Source organism: Solea solea, chromosome 6 (genome assembly GCF_958295425.1).
Source record: "Solea solea chromosome 6, fSolSol10.1, whole genome shotgun sequence".
Classification (NCBI taxonomy): Eukaryota; Metazoa; Chordata; class Actinopteri; order Pleuronectiformes; family Soleidae; genus Solea; species Solea solea.
This window is the reverse complement of record NC_081139.1, coordinates 23874019-23895492: the sequence shown is the minus strand read 5'-3', so window position 1 is coordinate 23895492 and position 21474 is coordinate 23874019. Positions and strand designations below refer to the sequence as shown.

The 21474-nt window shown below is 40.1% G+C and overlaps 1 protein-coding gene across 1 annotated transcript; it reads right to left on the bottom strand.

The window, feature by feature from the left end:
* Positions 1–2149: 2149 nt before the first annotated feature.
* Positions 2150–21404, bottom strand: kiaa1328 (KIAA1328 ortholog). The gene is made up of 12 exons (XM_058632697.1): positions 21322–21404; positions 19810–19845; positions 19418–19692; positions 19222–19322; positions 18383–18498; positions 12210–12334; positions 10124–10491; positions 9796–10014; positions 9481–9576; positions 9278–9342; positions 8921–9017; positions 2150–2468 (listed from the first exon to the last, which is right to left on the bottom strand). The coding sequence occupies exons 1-12, from the start codon at positions 21374–21376 to the stop codon at positions 2240–2242; spliced, it is 1782 nt and encodes a 593-aa protein (XP_058488680.1). The 5' UTR covers positions 21377–21404; the 3' UTR covers positions 2150–2239.
* Between the last annotated feature and the right edge of the window lie 70 nt (positions 21405–21474).

Here is a 21474-nt window from a genome sequence, read left to right as displayed (position 1 = left end):
AGAAAAAGAAAGAAAAAAAAAAGCAAGGAGAGACGAACTCGGATCAAGCACCTCATCTTCATTCGCTCCGACTTTGAGCTGCAAGTTTACATGAGAAGAGTTTAAACAACGCTTAGCGGTTCAAAAACAAGAAACAGAGCAGAAGTTTGAATATAAATATTATATATATATATATATAAATATATACATAAACTGATGAATATACTGTAAATTGTTTCTTTTTTGCTCTGTTTTCCTCTGTACAAAGGTTTGCATATTTTATAGGACTTTTACTTCTATCTACAAGGTCTGGATAAAGTACTTTAAATACTTAAAAAAAAAAATATATGAATGAAAACATGATAATGCTCATTAAAACCAGGTACAAAAAAAAAAAAATAGTTGCTAGGATACGGTACAAACTGTAGGACCTGACCAAGGCATTTATCCAGAATACAGTCAGGGAGAGCATTGACCTCAGTTAGAGCTTAGACACACACATTGAGCTATTTTATAAAATAAAAATACATGGATGGGTTCTAGTCATTTATCTATTTGTTTAGATATTTATTTATAAGTCATGTCTGAGATGATATGCATGCTTTCATGGCATTATTTTTTTATGAGTTGGTACGTGACCAAATAGTTTTTTATAAAACATGCATGGGCCACTGTTGTGGTCCACAGATGATCATTGTTCCTGTGTGCAGGACCATGCCTTCAGCACTTCTTTGATAACGGAGACAAAAAAAAGCCTCCTATTGACCAAGTGATGTCAAAGACAGATTTTAACGGTTTATTTATGTGTGTATTCATTTATTTATGTGGTTACTTATTTATTTATTTATTTATGTCCACACGCATCCAGATAATTGTGCTGTTTGACTCAAGATCTGAGCTCTTTTATTTCACCTGCTCTGTTCCGTAGTGTCACTATACATCGCATAACGACGACATTATGTGCAAGTGTTTTGCCAATTCCGATTCCAAGAACTTCAAAGACTGATTTTACATTCTCTGATGCTGATTAACAATTCAAAACAATGCAGTGCAATACTTAAGCCTTATGTACATTTGTATTATTATTATTATTATTATTATTATTATTGTTAAAAAAAAAAGTTAGCTTTGTCAAGGTTGTTGAAAAGCTACTGACTTGAGGTTCGTTGGATAGAATTTGCCTCCAAACGGAACCTTTTAGCAAAGTCAAAATAATGCCTAGTTGAACGCACCTCATGAAACCAACTCCTCAGTCAAATACATATTCAAATCATATGCCTCTACATCACTGCTGTAATTTGCCGATAAATTGCAGGTTTAACTTTAAGCTCAAATCTTATTTCACTATTCATTATTTTTTGCTTTGTATGGTTAGACAGAGCTCTGATCTTGTTCAACTGATGTGTTCTACCAAGAGCAAGATTCAATGAACCTGCACTATGTCATCAAAAAAAAGGAAAAGAAAAGAAGAGCTACTACTCTTTTTGTTACTTTTCAGTGCTGCTGCCACTGTTTTGTTTTTTTGTTTGTTTTTTTTTCATTTCTAAAAGCTCAGTAGTGTTGCTATAGAATCACGTTTTACTTCATATGATTTTCAAAGTATTCTGGAAATCTGTTTCCCAAATTCAGCACATATGGAGGGTGGGGAAATGAATGTTGCTTATTAAGCTTTGCCAGGGTCCCGATGAGCTAAGCTTCTGATTGGACAGTGCGCTTTAGGATCCCGCCCCCCGACTCTCCAGACTGCACCATTCTCTGGTCCCCTGGACTCTTTTTTTGTAATTTTAAATGAATGATGCGTCTCAGCTTAGCCCAATAATAAAGCACAGTCTAGAATAAAGTGCCCTGTGTCTTGTCATAATTACTGTAAGCAACTTATTTTATTACATTTATATTTATTTCCCTTACACTGATGCAGTAGGAACATAGAGGTTACATGTTATGTAGGCTATATTACTATATTATTTTAGTCAAATGAGGTAGTTATCATTTATGTTGTCAAGCACTGAAGACAATCCCATAGTTGTGTTTTTCATATAGCAGCAACAATCTATCTCAGTAAGGGATAAGAAACCAATTCAGAATAAATAATTGTTATTTTTATTAAAAAAAACAAAAAAAAACAACATAAAAGCATTCTGATTTAGAATGCAAAGAGAACATCACAATTTCAAAAACAATTTTCAAAAAATCCAACAGATAAAAAAAAAAATGGAAAAAAAAGTGACTGGATTTGTGCTTCCAGCTTTTAATTTTATTGTCAGCAAATAAAGAAAATATCCTCCAATATTCGGCTTTCCTCCAGGTCCTGCTGGGTACTCTGAGGACGAGGCGTTGCAGAGGTAAGCAGGGTTCTGGACACTGGTTTGGGGGTAACGAGGGCCGGCCTACGCTGTGTCCATTTGGTGCGACGATTGGACGACTTACTTGACTCAGCAGCAGGAACGGGACTAATGATATCCAGTAACTCAACAAGAGAAAAGTCCAACCTGGAAAAGTTCAAATAAAAACTTTTTAGTTTAGTAAAGGATGAGAATTCGTGAAAATAATAGTTTGAATATTCAATGGCATGATTTGTCAAAATATTTCAGAATCCAGTACATGGGAGCTTGTGTTATGCCTGCCCCACACTAGAGGAGTTTCACATCTGACTTGATTTTAAAAACATGGGACACCACGGACACAACAGACTTTGTAACCGATTTTCAATGATTAAAGGGCAGTCGGTGCCCTTTTCATTTTCGCCCTTGCCCTTCCAAATGTCTGTGCACACCACTGCTCCTGTGAGATCTACAGCATGTTGAGCTTAGAGGAACAGCTTCAAGATGCGTTTAACGTATCTCATGAATGTTGTCACACATGATGTCCACCAAGTGCTCGCTGCCACCTTGTGATAATAGACGCACCACAGATTAAGGAATCATTGGAGTAGAAAGACTGGCTTTTATAAATGCAATCATTGATAAACAGTAACTGATCAACTTTTTTATCATCAATCAAATACTCAAACACTTATGTCCATCTCTACTTTTTACCTCAACCTATTTCCAGTGTTGAATTGGAGCAGACAACATTTGTATAATAAAAACCAGAGTAGAGTCATGTAGACAACAACAGTGTAAATAAGGTTTCTTATGCTGTTTTATTGTGTAAAGGGCTACTTTGGCTCAGTGGGAGAGTGGGTCGTCTTTCAACAGGAAGGTTATAGGTTTAATCTCCAGCTCCACCAGTCTGTCTGCCAATTTGTATAAGACAATTTCCAACTCTGAAACTCAGGAGCAACCTGACCAACCCTAAAGTGGGATTTCAAGACGGCTACCACCAAACAAACACTGCCATTTTAGCATGAATAGTCCTTGTTTCACATGAGATTGTAGTACATAGTACTTTTTAATTTGCTATGCATGTAGCAAATTAGCATGTTGCTACGCTGTTTGTTTGCACAAAATACAATGTTGAACGCTGTTATCAGTTGGTAATGCTAACAATGGCTAGCCCAAGACACACTTGTGTCCATATTTTTTTTACTGACTTCTCAACTGGAATGCAGAGAACTTGGGGATAACGCCACTACCTGTGCCGATTTCCAACATCAATGTAACGCCAGGAAGTAAATATTTAGTCGCAGCTCTTCAGGCACTGGTGCAGAGGCCATTGTTCCTGTCTCAATACAACGGGACTTAATGTGCGATCTGTGGTCCTATTTCGACCGCGGTATATCAACAGCCCTACCTGACCACTGTGCTGTCACTTGTAAGTCACATTAGATAAGCATTTGTGCACCAGTTACACTACTGGCCATAAGGATTAAGCAGAGAAGGGGAAGGCAAGTGGCTACCAACAGATATGCTTCTTCTAAAACAGTTGTCATTCACTTTTTACTTGTTAACACACACAAAAATATCTCTTTGAAACGTTAACAAAAATCTTTGTTGCTACCTACTGAACCCTAACGAGCAGCCTTAACAAGTCAAAACCACTGGGGCATCCCGGCAGAAAAGCACTTTCTTGCAGGTGCAAGAGGGGAAAAAAACATGGGGAGCAAGCCTGGTGCTTTCTCCCCTGGAATAGAAATGAGGGAATGTGCAGTGAAATAAATAAACCAAAACGGGGGAGATTAAGCTAATAGAGATTCAATCCCTCAGTCTGGCTGGCTTGATAAATTATTCAGTGTATACACAGTCGACAACGGCCATTCCAGATACAAAACATGAATTCTTTAAAGCACGCTCCACTGATGTTGCTAACATAATTCTCTGCTCGTTTAAAGCTGCATTGATTTGCATGGCGCGGCTCCGCGCCGGCTCTCTCAGGTGAAGGGAGATCTTTGGCATGTACTTGTTGATATGCGTGCGTGCGTGCGTGCGGGCGGTCGGCAAGGAGACACACGAGTGCAACTTCCAATCAGGCACATTTGCGTTAGACCTTGATGTGTCATGTTTACACATTGATGTGCGGGCAGGCAGCACAAAGAAAGGCATTAACATGCTATATTCTGCTTTAGCAACATGGCATAATGTATGCATATGTTCCTGTGTGAGGGAGAGAAAGTGAATGAGGGGAAAGTTAGCTGAGAAATGATAAGTGATAGGGGGGGGGGGGGGGGAAGGAGAGAGGCTGAAGCTCCAGTAAGTAAATCTGTCTTCCTCATTTGGTCTCCTGCCTGTCAAATGCAAAGGAGAAAGACACAGAGAGAAAGAGAGAGAGAAAGGGAGAGAGAGCATGAGCAGGGGGTGAGAGCGCGTGTATGCGTCTGCCTGTAAGAGAGACAGTGAGCGAGTGCAGCTTTGAGGATACAGAGACGGGCAGAAAGAGAATGTGGAGGAGGGACTTTGGCTGGGTTCCTTCTTTCCAAATGTGAGAATTTGCATTTTTATTTGTTGATTTATTTAACGGACAGGGCTCTCAAACAGCCATCCATCAACAAACGACATGTTGGTAATGAATAATGCATCACTTACCAGGCGGTCACAATCTATAACAAGGGGAGTGGCGGAGGGTAGGGGTACAGTTTGGGCAGGAATGGTGGAGGGGGACATGGCACAGAGGCTTGCACAAAGGCTAGAGAGAATGCCAATGGATTTTTTTCAGAGGAGTTTAAACTTAATTTCTTGGCTCCAGTTTTTGTGAGGAGAGGTTGTGAATTGCTGCTCGATATTAATCTCTTTTTACGGCCACAAGCATAAAGAAAAACCATAAACAACTGCAGCAGATTCTGATGTTGCTACAGTACATTCAAATAGAGGTAGACTGATTAATCAGTCCAATTTTTACCACCTTTTAATAATCATAATCGGCCAATTATTATTGAATTAATTGGCTGAATTTTACAATTTATTTTTTTTACAAAGTTGATTTGATAAAGTCTCCTGTCTCGTGTTTTCAATATTGAGTTTATGCTGATCGGTGCTCGGACAGTGTGGTTGAAAACATGTTTATTTAGGTGAAGCTATTAGGGCTACAACTAACGATTATTTTCATAATCGATACATTTCTCAATTCTTTTTTTGATTTAACAAATTCTTTGTTTGGGCCATGAAATGTCAGAGAATGTTGATCAGTGTCTCCCTAACCTTGAAAGGATGACGTTCTCAAATATGTTGTTTTTTCTACAAACCAAAATTATTCTGTTTTAATCATTTATTTGTTATATGGGGCAAAACAACTAAAAATACTCACATTTAATAAGCTGAAAAATCAAAAAGCTTGTTTTAATTATTTAAAAAAAAAACACCACAACTGATTAATTGATCATCAAAATAGTTGATGATTAATTTAGTAATCAATTAATGGAATAATCGTTGCAGTCCTAGAAGCAATTTCAAGTAACATTTATGATTACACTGCCATAGAAAAAAATATCTGTGGAACAAGTAGTGTTCTTAAATCTTCTGTCCCCATAAATAGACTGCTAAGAAACACTAACTGTAAAAAAAAAAGTTTAATTTGACAGATGTCAAATAATATATGTTAAAAAAAAAAAAACGACATATCGCAACTACTCAAACAATTGTTAAACATCCAGCCTTTCAAAACTTTTTAAGTGGTTTCTCCCTGTGCACCAGAACAGTGCCTCTCATTTTCTCGCTCGGCAAGGCCACATAAACCACCACCTTCTTCCCACTCATAACTTTCACAGCATATTTGGCTCCTCTCTTTCATTAAAGATAGCCGTCTCGGCCCAGCGCCCCTCTTTCATTTGCTGCCCAAACAGTAAGATAAAAAACCTATAATGGCCATTGCGTCTATGTCGCATGTCAATTTCCCAACCAATCAATAGCAGGCGGGCAGTGGCAGGAGGGTTGGAGATGTGATGGGCGGAGGGTGCACTGGAACTGTCTCATTACTAACGAGCACAGGATTCATGAAAGGATTAAGGAGGTTCACTAAATGTTAACCCCAGCTTCGGTTTGCAATTTCAATATCAAGATTGAATTGGGTGAGATTAAACAAGACACATGGGGGTGGGGGAGGTGGGGGTTCACGGTGCTGCCAAGTGAAATTAAGGGTTCCGCTAACATGCCCAGGCCGACAGTGACTCATTTCATCTAGTTCACCAGGTTAGTTTTTGTGCACTGTTGATTCCAGATTTCACTGTTTATTTTAATTGGAAATAGCATGTTGTTTTTGATGAGACGGAAAGTAAAAACATGAAGCTCATTTTTCTAAACAAATTAAAAAGAAGAGAACAATTCTGTCTTTGTACCTTTCTATACAGAACAGCCAGGCAACATTTGCATGGTATGGTCCAGGTGGAGCTAGACCGGCTCCATCCACAACAGTACCATGATGGAAACACAGCATAAGAAAAAGACTCTGATCAGCACCAACATTAAAACTAGTAGCTAGGGGAGGGAGATTATGGCCAAAAAATTCATCTCTCAATATTTTTGGGGATTTTGTCAATCACGATATCCTTCAAAAACATTAGAATTCAAGAAAAATTCAAAGACTTCTAATTGAACGACAGCGTAGAAAGTCTTGTCATGTTTTCTCACTGCCGCTGCAAGGAGGGCTTCAGGGGCGACGGTACCTCAGTGGTAGAGCGAGTTGTCTTTCAACTTGAAGCTTGTGGGTTCCATTCCAGGCTCTGCTAGTCTACGTGCCAATGTGTCTGTGGGCAAGACACTTAACCCCGCGTTGCTCCTGACAGCTGTGACAGCAGCGTGTGAATGGGTATGAAAGATGAGTGATAAAAATGCGTTGCACAGAGCTGCGCTGTATGAAAGTGTGAGTGAATGGCAAAACTGTAGTGTAAAGCAGCTTTGAGTGGTTATCAAGACTAGACCATTCAGCAAATGTGTGATTTATGTCAATTTGCACATCTTCAAAACAACAACCAAGGTATTATCTTGGACAATAAATCTTGCCCACCCCGACCAGTATCTGGCTGTTATTAGTGAATATCTGTGGCCTGTTTTTAAAGAGCCCATTCTGAACCACCAATCATGTGATTTATTTATCTTTTAAGTTACTTTCATAGCTTAATATCCTGTGCAAGTTAGAAATGCATGTTTCTGAGTAAAACCAGTTGCCGGTTTTAATGTTGTGGCTGATTGGTGTAAACCTAATCAGTGGGTTACAACTACCTGAGATACAGTGGAAAAGATGCCACAAAAATGTTTTAATGTGTTTTGGAGGTGTGGATGGCAATAAGAACTGATACCCAAGGCCCCCAGCTGGAATTTATAGGCATCTGCTCTGTTTAAGAGTTACTCATCATAAGTTGTAAACTTTAAGCTGTTTTGAAGATTTATTCCTCAAGAACAGGGGGAGGCTGTCTCAACAACAGTTCCCAAATCTCTTATCAACAACTACTTAGAAAAAGAAAAAGAAATTTGACATTATGCATCAACTTCAGGATTTTTTTTTTGTTTGGTAAGAAATTGCTTCTTGGCATCTGTTTTTTTGTTTTTTTTGTTGTTGTTTTCACAATTTCACAGCTACAACAGGTTCTCACACTGAGACAGGAATGTGCAGGCATGTTTAATTACCATCCTGTGTTAATGGAGTAAGAAAAAAGAAATAAAAGTGCTTCTCCTCAGTGATACATTCCTGTCTTCACAACTGCTCTCCCTTCTTATGTCTTTCTCACCATTTCCATTTCCTATCCATCTCTACCTGTTCAAACTTCCCCCACTTCCCATTTCTCACTTTATCCAATTCTCTCACCCTCGAACACACATTTAACATCTCTCTCGCTCGCTTTTGCTTTTTTTCCTGTCTCATTACTGTGGCAGAGGGAGAAGGGAGGGCCGTGTGTGTGCATCCAAAAGTCTGTTCAATTACACCTGCTGCACGGTCCCTGCTAGGCCGACTAATGGAACGCAGCATGTCTCCTGACAGGCTGGCCACAGCGCTATAGCTAGGCCAGTAAAAAGCTTCATTTAGCTCCTCACAGATCAGAAAGTTAGCTAGACTAAAAAATACCATCATTTCGCCTCCAACACAGCAGCAACTGAAAACCCAGATAAAACAGCAACATCCCAACTCATTTAAAGTATGTAAGAAATGTGTTGTATAGAATGACTGTGACGTGACATCTGAGGTTGTAGAAATATGTTAAATTGAAATAGTGGCTCAACAATGGATTGCCCTCATAAAAGCCTCACATTACTAAAATCTAAAAGGTTCTCGCTACCCCTCTCAAAAATGTCTCAACCAGAGGAAAAGCTAAACAAGGGTCTGTATTGGAGATGCAATGCAGGTGTTTCGAGGCTTTCAACATCATACACCCTAGCCCAGGTGACCCCAGCCAGAGTTGATCAAGCCCCAACTCATGTCCAGAAAACACTACCCCGCTCTCCTTGACCACGGGGACAGCCGTGGGTGGGGTACCGCTATTTGGACACAAGTTGGGGGTTGATCAACACTAAATAAAGATTGCATGGATATAGCTGAAAGACAATAAAGTCACATTTACACAAACATTACAAGTTACCTGGCCTGTGGGGTCTTTGTCACAGATGCTGATTTGGGCTTACTCTGGCTTGGTGGAGAAGTGGCCATGTCCCTTCTAAGCGGCTCTGACGGCTCCTCTGAAATTATAAGACACATGTTTTTATTAGAAGCAAAGGCAGCAAATCTGAGCGCAATGCAGGCAAGAGGGTTTGCACAATTACCCTCTTGATACACATTAACAAAGTTTTACATGGATATGAAATTACTAGAATAAACATTAAAGAAATTGAAATCCTCAACAGACGGGATGTTCTGAGCTGAGACGCTGCTCTCTGTGTGTGTTTAGACTATTAACTACATATTTCTGATAAAATGAGAACACAAGATAAAAACCCACCACATGTCTGCAGACTTTTGTTTAAAGGAGCAGATACAGGTTGTTCCTCTGCTTCTCCAGGCACACTGTAGACCACAGACATGACATATTAAGTTGGTTTTCATGTGTGACTGAAGTATGTGCACACATGATGTGTGTGAGTGTGTGCGTGTGTGTGTGTGTCCAACAGTTTGAGAGTCTATCTTCCTGTCGTCTTGGTTTACCTGGAGGGTAAATCTTGGCAGGGGGGTTTCTCCAGCTGTGCATCTCCAGTCCTAGTTTTTGAGCTGCTGAGCTCAGCTTGAGTAGCTGTTTGAAACCTAAGACAAATGTGAAAGAAAGTAAAAGGAAAAAATTGAAAAGGCCAGGTTCTATCAGTCTATAAGAACAAACACTGAAAAAAACACAAGGAAACAGGAGAAAGGGAGTGAGAAGTAACTATCATATCTTATGACCCATTACTAGAACTTATAATAATCCTATGTTAGCTACCAGTGTTACCAACTACACTTCTTTTCCCTTCGGCATTCCTATTCTACCTGCTGTATTCCAGACGTGACTGGCAGAGCTGCTGATTCTGTCTGTTGAGCCTCTCCTCCTGCTCCTCCAGTCGGGCCTGCAGCCTCTCTCGCTCCATCTCCAGCTGCATCTTTTGCAACAGCAGCTGATGCCGCTTCTCCTCCCAGTCCTCTTGACCGAGCAGAGGACTGGTCAAAGCTTCTTTGGCCACTGAGCCCATAGCAATCCCACTCTGAAGGCTGTGTGGAAAAGATGTATGTCATTTTGTTTATGAAAGTGCAGAGTTTGAGTCAAAGTGCTGTAAAGTTTTTATTGTGGAATGAAAATGACTTCACGGAGCTACTGCACCTTTCAGAATCATGTGGTTTGGGGGTGTCGAGTTGGCCATTCACTTGACGAGAGCTACTGCAACTTCTCTGTTGCTGTGTTCCGTAGCAACTGCTTTGGCAGGGTTCACAACTGTAGCATGACTCCAAGTGTGATTCCCTGTACTCCTTTTTGTGAAGCCTGTGCTGTTTGATGGGCCCATCACTTGGACTGATCTCACAAGCACAGGAAAGAGAGGCAGGGTTGTGCCACGTCTGTGCTGTTTTATTTCTGTGCACTTGAGGCCGTTGGGCTCGGTTAGCAGCAACGCAGAGGTAGGAGCCATCAAAGAGTGAGCCATTAGCTCTGGTGGTAGATGTACTGCTGTGAGCCTCATCATGACTGAGCACCTGGACCGGGAACAAAGAGGACAACAAATGCATTTTGGCCTATTTAGGAAGCCTCTGAAAAATGTATGAAGTATTTTGACCAAAAATGTTACCAGTACTGAGTGAGAAGTCACCTAATTTCCTCTTTTTACTGCCATGTGCAGTAAAAAGCTTTTCCCATGTGCTTGCAAGAGCTGTTTACACATCACTTGCACTTAATGTGGTTTACTATGAATCGAAGCAAGTCTTCAAGTCAATTTTCCTCCATTTTAAATCTTCAGTGATTGCACATTGGACTTCCAGTGCTGCCAAATGCACACAAGTGACATTCACAACAGTACTGCATCTGATGGATGCAGTAATGATCCAGCCTTGGGACCATAATGCAGTCATTCATTCTGAATGACTCACAGTACTGAACTGGTCTCACTTTGTCTGTATTTACACTAAACTTTCAACAACTTTGTGTTTAACATCATAACGGGGGGGGGGGTATTTGAGCGATTCACTGTGAGCACCACTCATTCAGCATACAAGTCTCACGGCCATTGCTGCTCTCACTCTCTCTTTGTGTGGTTGAAGCAGCAAACCGTCTCAATTGCTGTTGCTAGGGCTACAACTAACAATTCGTTTATTAATCTGTTGATTATTTTCTCGATAATCGTTTCGATGTTTGGTCCAGTAAGTGTCAGAAAATTCTGACAAATCTGCGTTCCCTAAACCTCAAAATGTCTTGTTTTTCTAATGATTAATGATTTCTTTGTTGTATAAAGCAAAGAAACAAAATTCAGAATTCACATTTAAGTAGCTGAAAAATCAGAGAACTTGTTTTGATCAAAAATAAACACTCAAACTGATTAGTCGATTATCAAAATATTTGCCGATTAATTTAGTCGATTAGTCTTTTCAGCCCTAGCTGTTGCAAATGAAGTTGACTAAGTTCAATGCTTGTAAAAGGTAGTAGTAGTGCTTTCCTTAAAGACACGAGAACTTTGTCTAAGGCAGTGGTCTATGGAGAGCAGAGAGGACCTGCAGAAAAACTATACCAGCAAAAATTGCATCCCGTATCTGGTTTTGCACACATCTGCAACCCACACAATTTGGCCCAGCGAGACTGTCAGACATTATCACAGAGCTCAAGCTGCTGCTGCTCTGCTAAAGTGCTGCTTTCACTACACAGCTTATAGAGACATGTTAAAGGGTAAAGTCAGACTTCACAACAGCATAAACGCAATTCAACCCCACAAAACTGTGAACCAGACACTGACCGCAGGCTTAAGAGGGCCATTTTCAACTGAGCGCATATGGCAGGTAAGCCACGGTCAGCCGCATTATGAGATAAACATAGGGAGGAAAGCCCATCTCATAGTTGACTGGCGAAGAGACTGTGACTAATTTGCTGGGGGTCAGAGAGCAGGGAAACACACATTACTCAGAGCCACCGCGGCACGATGGGGTTGGCAAAGGCATCTATTCTCACAGAGGCTGGAGCCAGAAAGGCATCTTCACTTTCAGAGTGTCACCTTCACCCTGAGTTTTCATTACCCTGACTGAAGACGGATCTAATCACGACTAAAGCAGACTTGCATAGTTATGTAAGCTATGCATTTCTACAACGCTTAGCCAGGGAACAATGTGCTGGCAGGTTTTTGCACCCGACTGCCTGATCAAAGAACCAACATTTTGCATGTGCACTTGCTACAACCTATGACGTATTGTGTCACTCACTCATACAGTACCTTGTTGTGGGCTGGCACCTGGCTGAGCTGGGCAATTGACTCGTTGAGTTTCGACTGTTGCTGAGAAAGGTATTTTTGGTAAAGTCCAAGCAGCTCCTGGCACTCTCTGTACTGCTGCTGCAGGCCTGAATGACCAAGAGTTAAGTAACTAACAAAGCCATAAAATATTAAACAGGAAATAATTGAAATTTCAAAACACAACCATTTGATTTAGCCCAGAAAAGGTAGACTTTGAAAGACAGTGTGGCTTTAACAAATGACAGCTTACATATTTTTACAAAACAGGAAATAATTATACAATATAAAAAAAATGAGAACTGTCAGACTTAAATTTTTTCTAAAAGGGAAATCACAGTGTGACTTAACAGGGAATGAGACTAAATGAGTAAATTAATCTTGTGCAATTTAAATAGTACAAAAGACAAATGGTGGGCTTAACTTTATAATGTGAATTAAAGCCGTATTTCTGCAACCAATTACAAATTGGACCAGAAAAGTAGAGAGGACAACAAAGTTGAAAATAGAAGAAGAAGAGGCCAGCAAAATCAAAGTTGTTGTTGTGGCACAGAGCATTCACCATCTGGGTCGGGCCAAGCTGTGCTGAGCTGAGCTGGACAGTGCCGTGCCAGGCTATCTGCCAGCCAGAGCTGGCAGACACAAGAAAACTAATCTGGAGCGGAACTACTGCTGCGCCTCAGGAGCCCACTAATGACAGTGGCAGCACCACACCAGCACATACAAAGATAATGAGCATGAGAGTGGAGAGACTACACACACACACACACACACACACACACACACACACACACACACACACACACACACACACACACACACACACACACACACACACACACACACACACACACACATTCAATAATCCTCCTCAGTCTAACTAACTTTGTAGAACACACACTAACAAAACAAGACGCGTGAGCACAACTTCCCCCCACCTGCACTGAGCAGCAGCCCACACAAAAACACTACAATAAAGCAAGTAGTACATGCACACTCCCACCCAAGCTGACCATAAAGTGTGTTCCTCCAGGCCATATCTTTTTATGATGGTGGTGGCCCCACTCCCCAAGCTGATGAGTTTCCCAGCATCCGTTTGGAAAGAAAAACCTATTTTAAAGAGAAAATCAAAGTTCAAAGTAGAGTCTTATTGAAGGAAGAGTTGGCAGAACACTCCATAAGAAAACACTTTGGTTGTTAGGAGACTTCAATCAAGCTGTGGAAATGAAACGGGGGGAAGAAGAAGAGAGAAGGGACGGCTTTGAATTGAGGACTAGACAGCCGACGGATGCAATGCAGCAGCTTTCATAAACACTGGCTGAATGTGAGAAAACACTCTGATTGAACCCTCCATCTAACTAAGGCTCCCCTGCCGCTGCACTGATAATGTCCGTGGAAGTAGTTCTATATGGAAAGCTTAAGGACATCACATCATGTAAACCAGCACAGGGAGGTCTATTTATGCAGCACGAATAAGGGTCTTGAAGAGGAGCTACTGAATATGTTTATACAGCTACACCTCATCTCAATCAAGATAGAGAGTTGTGTGGAGCCGCAAATTGCATACCAGCTCATACTGCGCCTGATTCGCATAAAAACACCACTTCCACGCGATTCCTCATACAGATAAAATACTTTTTCCACAAGACAAAAATGTACATTGCCGCACAGTATGCTGATATAAACAAAAAAGAACAGGGAACAAACTGAAATGCACAAAATAAGTCTACAGTCAAAAGAGGACAACAGCATCAAAGCGGCCTCATACCGTAAATAACATTAATGTGTGTTAATGTGTTGACAGGTCCGTGAACGGCAAACACTAGGTAATCTGAACCAAGTGGAGGAACACTGATAAGATTCCACCTCCCTGCTCGTCATTACACTAAACATGCTCGCTCCATAGCCTTGGATGTCAGCCAATGGGGCCAAGCACTCTGCAAGACCCTACTTTACATCGGAGCTGCAAAGTGCCAACAATGAGTTACTCCTCCCCTCTGCTCCAAAAATACTCAGAATCAAGGGCTTGGGTTGAAGAGGCTTCAGATGGGGCCTGTCAAAATGATTCACTTCCCTGTCAGGCTGAGGCTCAAATGAAATAATGAAATCCACTTCAAGGTGGAACAAATTTGCACAGGAGGGGGGGATATTTTAAAGGCTGTCTTAGCACACCGTGCCAAACAGATTGAGCCTAAGCAGGAGTGTGAGGGGAACAGGGGAAGGAGACTGATGTGAATGAATGTGTGTGTAAGGAAGCAATGACAAGGAATTAATAGAGGAAGACAGTTTACATAACTGCTTCAATCCCGATGAATCTGGAGGAGACGCACAATTTCAAGTCATAAAATAAACTAATACATAACTCAATGTGTCAGCAAACAATTATATTGAACATGGCTTAAGAATTCCAAAAGTTAATATATTCAAAGTCATTTTCAGCCATCTTCGTTGTGATGACCATAACTAAAATGCAACTTGATTTGACACTAAATCTGCACAAATGGTTTTGTGTATGAAATACGTCAGCTGTGAGTTGACATATTCCAAAAACCACCACAAAACTCAGTAAAAGGTGTGCCAACACCAACTCGATTCAATTTCTTTGTTTTTCCAGATTCAATCCATTTTGCATTATTTATTTCAAATTAAGTCCATGATAGCCTCCGTTTGATTTGATTAAATTTAATTAAGCAGTTCAGATTTATATTGTGAAACAACCCTGAGGCACATGGTCAAAGTAAGACAATTATCTTAAATGTTTAACTTTAGATACGACTGACAGCAGCTCAATATGTTTTTATATTTTCAAAAATGTCTCCATAGACACAGATTTGTCGATCAAATGTATGATTTTAATGGAAAGAAACTAAAATTCCGTTCAATTTGTTTTTTACGCTTCTAATAAATCGAGCACACCTAACGCAGAACACATCTCTCACCACATTAATCATTCCAAGAATAAGGTAAGAAACTTCACAGGCACAGATTTAAACTTGAGCAGTATCAGGGGATTTATCTTCCAAAATAAAATAAAAAAGCAATGAAATCTCCAGAACCAATATTCTGATGTATGCTTAAGACAAAAAGTACACTTGATGGAATCAAATTTCCGTACCGTATATGTCATCCTCCCAAAAATTGGACTGAAAATGGATTTTACTCTGGCAATCCACAAACAACATTTTTCAATGACATATCTCCACGTATTCCGAGTTCCTCCTACAGTCCCAAAAAACGGGGGTTAGGTTAATATGCGCGGTCTCTTCCTGGTTTTCAATAAGCCAGCCCGACTATTTCCGGTAAGCGTTCAGCCAACGATGCAGAGATGTTCTACAGTCGGTGTCTGCAGAAGTTACTAAGCGAATTTAGCAGAGGGATGTAGCAGTGCTCTGCTGTTGTTCCCTCACAACGCTTACGTTTAAATGTCTTTTTCATTTTAGGCAATGCTGAATCATCTTTTCCTAGTTTAGGCATTTCATGGTTTATTATCCTAAATACATTTGTGAAATGTACCAAATATTTTAAATGAAATACTATATACATTAAAAAATACATGAACTGACAAAATGATATTTAAAAAAAGTCACTTAATATCTGTCACTTTAAGCCTAATTATTTGTGTTACAGCAAAATTTGACCATATTTATAGGCAATTTCATTATCCATATCAATACCCTTCATTTAACATTGAAAAGACAACGCTAGAAACCAGGTATTATCTGAAATGAAAGGCAATAACTGTATTTTAAGAATGTAACGCTTATCATAAACAGTAGATATTTAATTGTAAAGTGTATTTATAGTCTATTGCCTCCTTAAAGATACGCAAACATCTCAAAAGACAGCCCAGAGAGACAACAACACGTGTGCAGCTGTATGTCCTGACATACCTAGTATATTGGGATATAGCCTAAAAATATTGAGATATTATTTGTGGTAGAAAAAGTCTAGATGGGTTTTTTTTTTAGTCCTCTATCTATCAGTCACTCTGGGATTTCTTCCAATTATTTCAACTCAATAAACTGCATTAGCTGAAGCATCTGTTGTGACTCGTTGTGAACATAGCAAGTGGAACAGACATTGTGTCACAAACGCTACCTTGACTTCTGCCCATGCCAACATACCTTTAAGTGCAAAAGCTACCCTTCCTTTATACGACTCGATTTTCACTCCTGTACACCAGTCAGTTCCAAATGTCAGCTCAACGACCCAAATATCAAGGGTGATTTTCCCCCCCTCTCATCCTAGAAGGCTTGAGGCTAAGGTATATAGTCTTATTCTTTATATTCCTGACAACTCTGCAGCTTGGTTAGATAAGATAAGCACAGGCGTAATGGAATTAGTTTTGACAAGACTCATTCGGTGTGTTTGCCTTTGGTGTCTCCTTAACCTTTCAGAGAAGTGCGCAACCCTTCTGCCTGAGAAGAGCTTTCATGACTCTTGCATGCACTTTAAAGACTACACTATCCCCCTCCCCCCTGAGGTGTTTGGATCCCAACACTTTTTTCCCTTTCAAATACCTTTTTAATGGAGTTTGGAAGTTTGGTGTAAATGCCAAGTCTCCGAGCCAAAGTGCCCTTAATTGAGTTGTGGCTTCCTAATTTTCCCCGCTGCCGTTGCCAATCGTGCAATTTAGCAGCCAGGTCAATTACTCTTCATATTTCGCTGTTATTTTAACCTAAATTGACTGCTGGCCATGATGTATTCTGACCTGAGCAGAATTGTAAAGAAGACAGTAGGTGGGTTTAAGGGTGAAATGAGCAGAACATTATTATCACTATAACTCCAGCACTGATCTCATGCTAGACAATTAAGACACAGTTGGTGATCCACCTTATCTCATTTTGCAAGGACGAGCTGAGAAATATTCTGCAGTTAACATCCAACAATCCTTCACAGAGGGACACGAAAAACACATGATACCATGTAAACTGCTGTAGTCTGCTCAGGAGATACCAAATGTCATTTTGGCTGATGATTAAGATGGTTTGGACCATGTCTTCGACCATGAAATTGATTCTGTACACAACAGTAGATAAGTTAAAAGCACTAGCAAGAGACAGCTGCAGCAGCAAAAACATTCAAATACATCACCTCCACAACCCTGCCTTTTCTATCAGATTGAAGCTTCTCCGCCTATGGCCTTATCAAAGACAACACTGCCCCCTGTAGACCGTCCTGAGGAATTGTTCATACAGTAATTGAAGCACGGGAGTAAAACATGGATTTCAGTCAAAGACTCACTATGCTTACATGGACACCAATAAAATGATGTTTGGATTATGATGTTTACATTCAATACCAGTATTCCAGTCCTGTTTACATGTTACGGAACATAATCTACTGCAGTGAAAACTCTGGGAGGACATTATAATCTGATGACTACATGTAGACGAACATAAAATGTGACTAATACCCCCGGTACACCATGAATCTTCCACGTCTTCATCTGATTGATCGGACATGATTCACATTTACATGTAAATGTGTTACAAAGATTGTATGTATGTTTTTTTTTTTGTTCTTTTGGTTTGGTTTGTATGAAATTTTAGAAGCATACATGCTGATGCTTTTTATGTTTTATACAGCGTAGGTTGTTGCTTTACTCTATGTTGTGCATGTGTGTGGCCCCCAAGAAGAGTAGTTGTGACATTAGTGGCAGCTAATGGGGATTGGATTAACAAAGAATATTGGTCACTTTCAACTGTAGGTTAGGAAACTGCCTTAAGAAATACTACATGCATCTAATGATCTTACTCCCTCATCTCATTATTACATGCATTGTGAAAATCATCTTAGTATCATTTTCCACACTTCGCCATTGCACTCCGAATAGTTATCAAGGGACCACTGATTTCCTAATAACAGTGGACCACAGTTTACATTAGCCATTGTAGTACAGGCACTGCAGTGTACCAAGTAGTAATCAGTTCCCCAAATTCCTCAAAATATCCATTTTAACCCCTGCAGACTGACACAACTGTGTTCTTTCATTCTGAATGTTGAACCACTACTATATGCCATAGCACTTTGAATGCAGTATTTCTTCTTGAAAAGATGATGTGACAAATACAGGAAATCACCTCAGCAATCACTGTAGAAACTGTAATTCAGTGGTGTGTTTCTGTTAGTTTGTTCAGTTATTTTTGAAAGGATACTCTCCCTCTCCTGTGCTATGACCACGTTCTGCTGCTCCAGCTGCTGGATCTTGCGTTCAAAGTTTCCCTGTTCATCTTTCAGGCGCTGCACTGACACCTCCTTCTCCTCACTCACTCTGGAGGCCAGGAAACAAGTAAAGAACAGCCTTTATGGATACAGTAATGGCGCATTTCCACCGGCTCTACTCGCCTCGCCACGGCACGGTTTAAGTAGCGTTTCCACTAGCATAGAACCTGGTACCAGGTACTATTTATAGTACCAGCTCAGGCGAGAGTCCAAAAGCGTGCCGAGTAGGTACTATGCGATGACTGGTCAGACTGAGTGAGACAGAGTGCCGTCACAGGATGAGACGTCCCACACACAAATCAAGCTGAACAGTGCCGAACTGTAGATCACTTAAAACAATTTAACAATCCTAAACACGTGGGTTAATCTCCAACAACTACAGAAGTCTGTTGTAAAGTCACTAGTCACTCGTGTGTGTGTCGTGTATAAAACGAAGTCACCGCAGTTTCACTCAGCCGTGCAGTGATGACTCCGCCCACGTTCAGTAGCTACTTTTTTGGGAGTGGAGATGCAACCTAATCGTGCCATGCCGAGGCGAGGCGAGTAGAGCCGGTGGAAATACGCCATAAGTGGTCGACAGTGTACAGCATGGCAACCATTAGGATGAAAATGATGAAAGAAAAAGAAAATAAATCATATCAATTAGATGTCATTTGAAATTGTTCCAAACATGCATATTAACATAAGGGCTACAACAACCAATCAATTGAATGTTGATTTTCTTAAATAAAAAAGTATTTTAGCCGGTTGAGTATCTGATACTGCTAGCTACCTGGCTAACTCTTCAATGAGGTTTGCAATTCGGCGCTTATCTTCGGAGCAGAGGTCCTTCAAACAGATTTGGCTCCTGATTGCACTGGTCTCAGAAATAACCTGTGCAAAGTATGTTCAGTAAATACAGTATAAGAGAATAGAAACGGATGCATTTTATCTTACAATTGTGGGGGACAGAGAACTTTGTAGTTTACCTGTGATGGGGGTAGAAACATATCAGACGCCAGGGAAGGAGTGCGCTCAGCAGCACTTTGGTTGTTGACTGAAACTTTTTCCCTTGTATAAACCCCTGAGTGATCACTTTGTAAGTGGCCCTGTTTTTTGCCTCCTTTCTTCAGTGTTGCCTCATTCTTGCAGCCGGAGCTACGCCTGGCTGTACCTCGCATCTCGGTGCCTCCTTTACTGAATGTACTGGTGCTGCCTGATGCCAGGTTGACTGAGGTCTGAGTAATCACCTCTCCATCCACTCCTGACACAGTTTGAGTGAAAACAGAAGAATAATATTTATTGACATGATAATAATGATAATCTGTATAAAATCTGTGCACACTATGTTAAGAAATTATTCAATGTCACCAAGACTCACCAGGCACAAACACCAAGGGCTGCTCCTCATCTGATACTGATGAAAATGTAAAAAGTCAAGACATTTATACTGATGTTTAGTTAATTTAAAATACTTTTGATCAAACATTGTCACAGTGATTCCCAAATTAATTATTTGTGCACACTAAGAAAACAAAAAGCCACCCAGCTTTCTACTACAGAAGGCTTTAGTGTTAGGTTTAAGATCAGCAACATTTATGAAATCGAACAGGATTGCCAAGTAATAGCAATAACAAATAATTTTACTCTGCAGTTTTCAGCAAAAAAAAAAACAGGCAGTGATGTAGTACTCAATTCCAAAACTCTGACTCAATTTCAACTCAAATTCTTATTTCCTGTACTCTACTCAAACTCCAACACTGATCATGCTTCTTCTTATTATTATTATAAATAAATGTAATATATCTAAATAAATTGACATACGATTGATTGCTATGTAATGCCACACAATTATTTAATTTCATCCAAAGATCGATTCACTTGTGTTCTCCCAGTAGTGTGCCTTGCACATTCCAGTAATGGGCATGCAGTTCTAGGCAGGCTGAGCTCAGCATAACACCCCAACAGGAGGATTCAACTGCATACCCAATTTACTGGATTGTTCATATCCCAGACCCCACCCTGAAGGGAGAAAAAAAAGAAATAGGATTCTGAGAGTTCTGTATCAAATGTTGTAGGCCAAGAGATAGTTTGTTGTGTGTCGTGCATATTTTGGCTACTATGTCACACAATTGATAAATTCCCCTTGTTTAATGTAGAGCTTCTTGTTTGATGTGTCAGTTATTTTCCCCATTTTATACAAACAAAAAATTTAACCAAGCACAAATTTCTTAAAAATTGACACTCACTTGACGTATCAACGGCATGACACTACTACAATCTGAGCACGATTTCACTGGTCTCACTTAATTATCATTAATATTTATGCAAATGTCTAAACACAAGCTGCATAATTGTATTTATTGCGCTTTTAAATTGCACAAATTAAATGGGAAGAACACAAAAGGCATTGAGGATTGATTTGATTTGTAGTGTTTCTCAATGCAATTGCATTTGGTGAAATTACTTGTTGGTAGTGTTTTGAAATAACCACATCAGTGTTTATCGGAAACTTTATAAGACATGAGCATATAATAGCTGTGTACATTGTTTTGGTGTAAGGAATCTATTTTGAGAATAGAGAACATTGATTTGAGTGCATTTCACAGGGTATTTGAGTTTTGAGAAGTCGAGCTACAGTTAATAAAAACTGCTCAAGCTTTTATGGGAAAAACTATCTGTCAGGGTAAAGCACTGGACTCAACTACAACAATAGGTCATGTTAATAACACAACTTTAACTTATTTATGCGTAGCTAACTAGCTTTCACTTCCTCGGAAACAACAGCACAGCACAGAAATAGCATTTATGACACCCTGACACTGCTCGTGAGATATTTACAAATATACCATTGACGCTGAGAGCTAATGTAATGTAGTAAGAGTAAACATACCGCCATTCATCCAAAATATACCCGAACTTCCACTTCTTGTTACCCCTGCCGCCATGTTGAATCAACCGCCACCACTCCCTCTGAGCCAAGCGCGTTGCTAAGGAATCATAGCCCCGCCTTTCTCTTGCAATTTGAGAGTTGATTGGATATTCT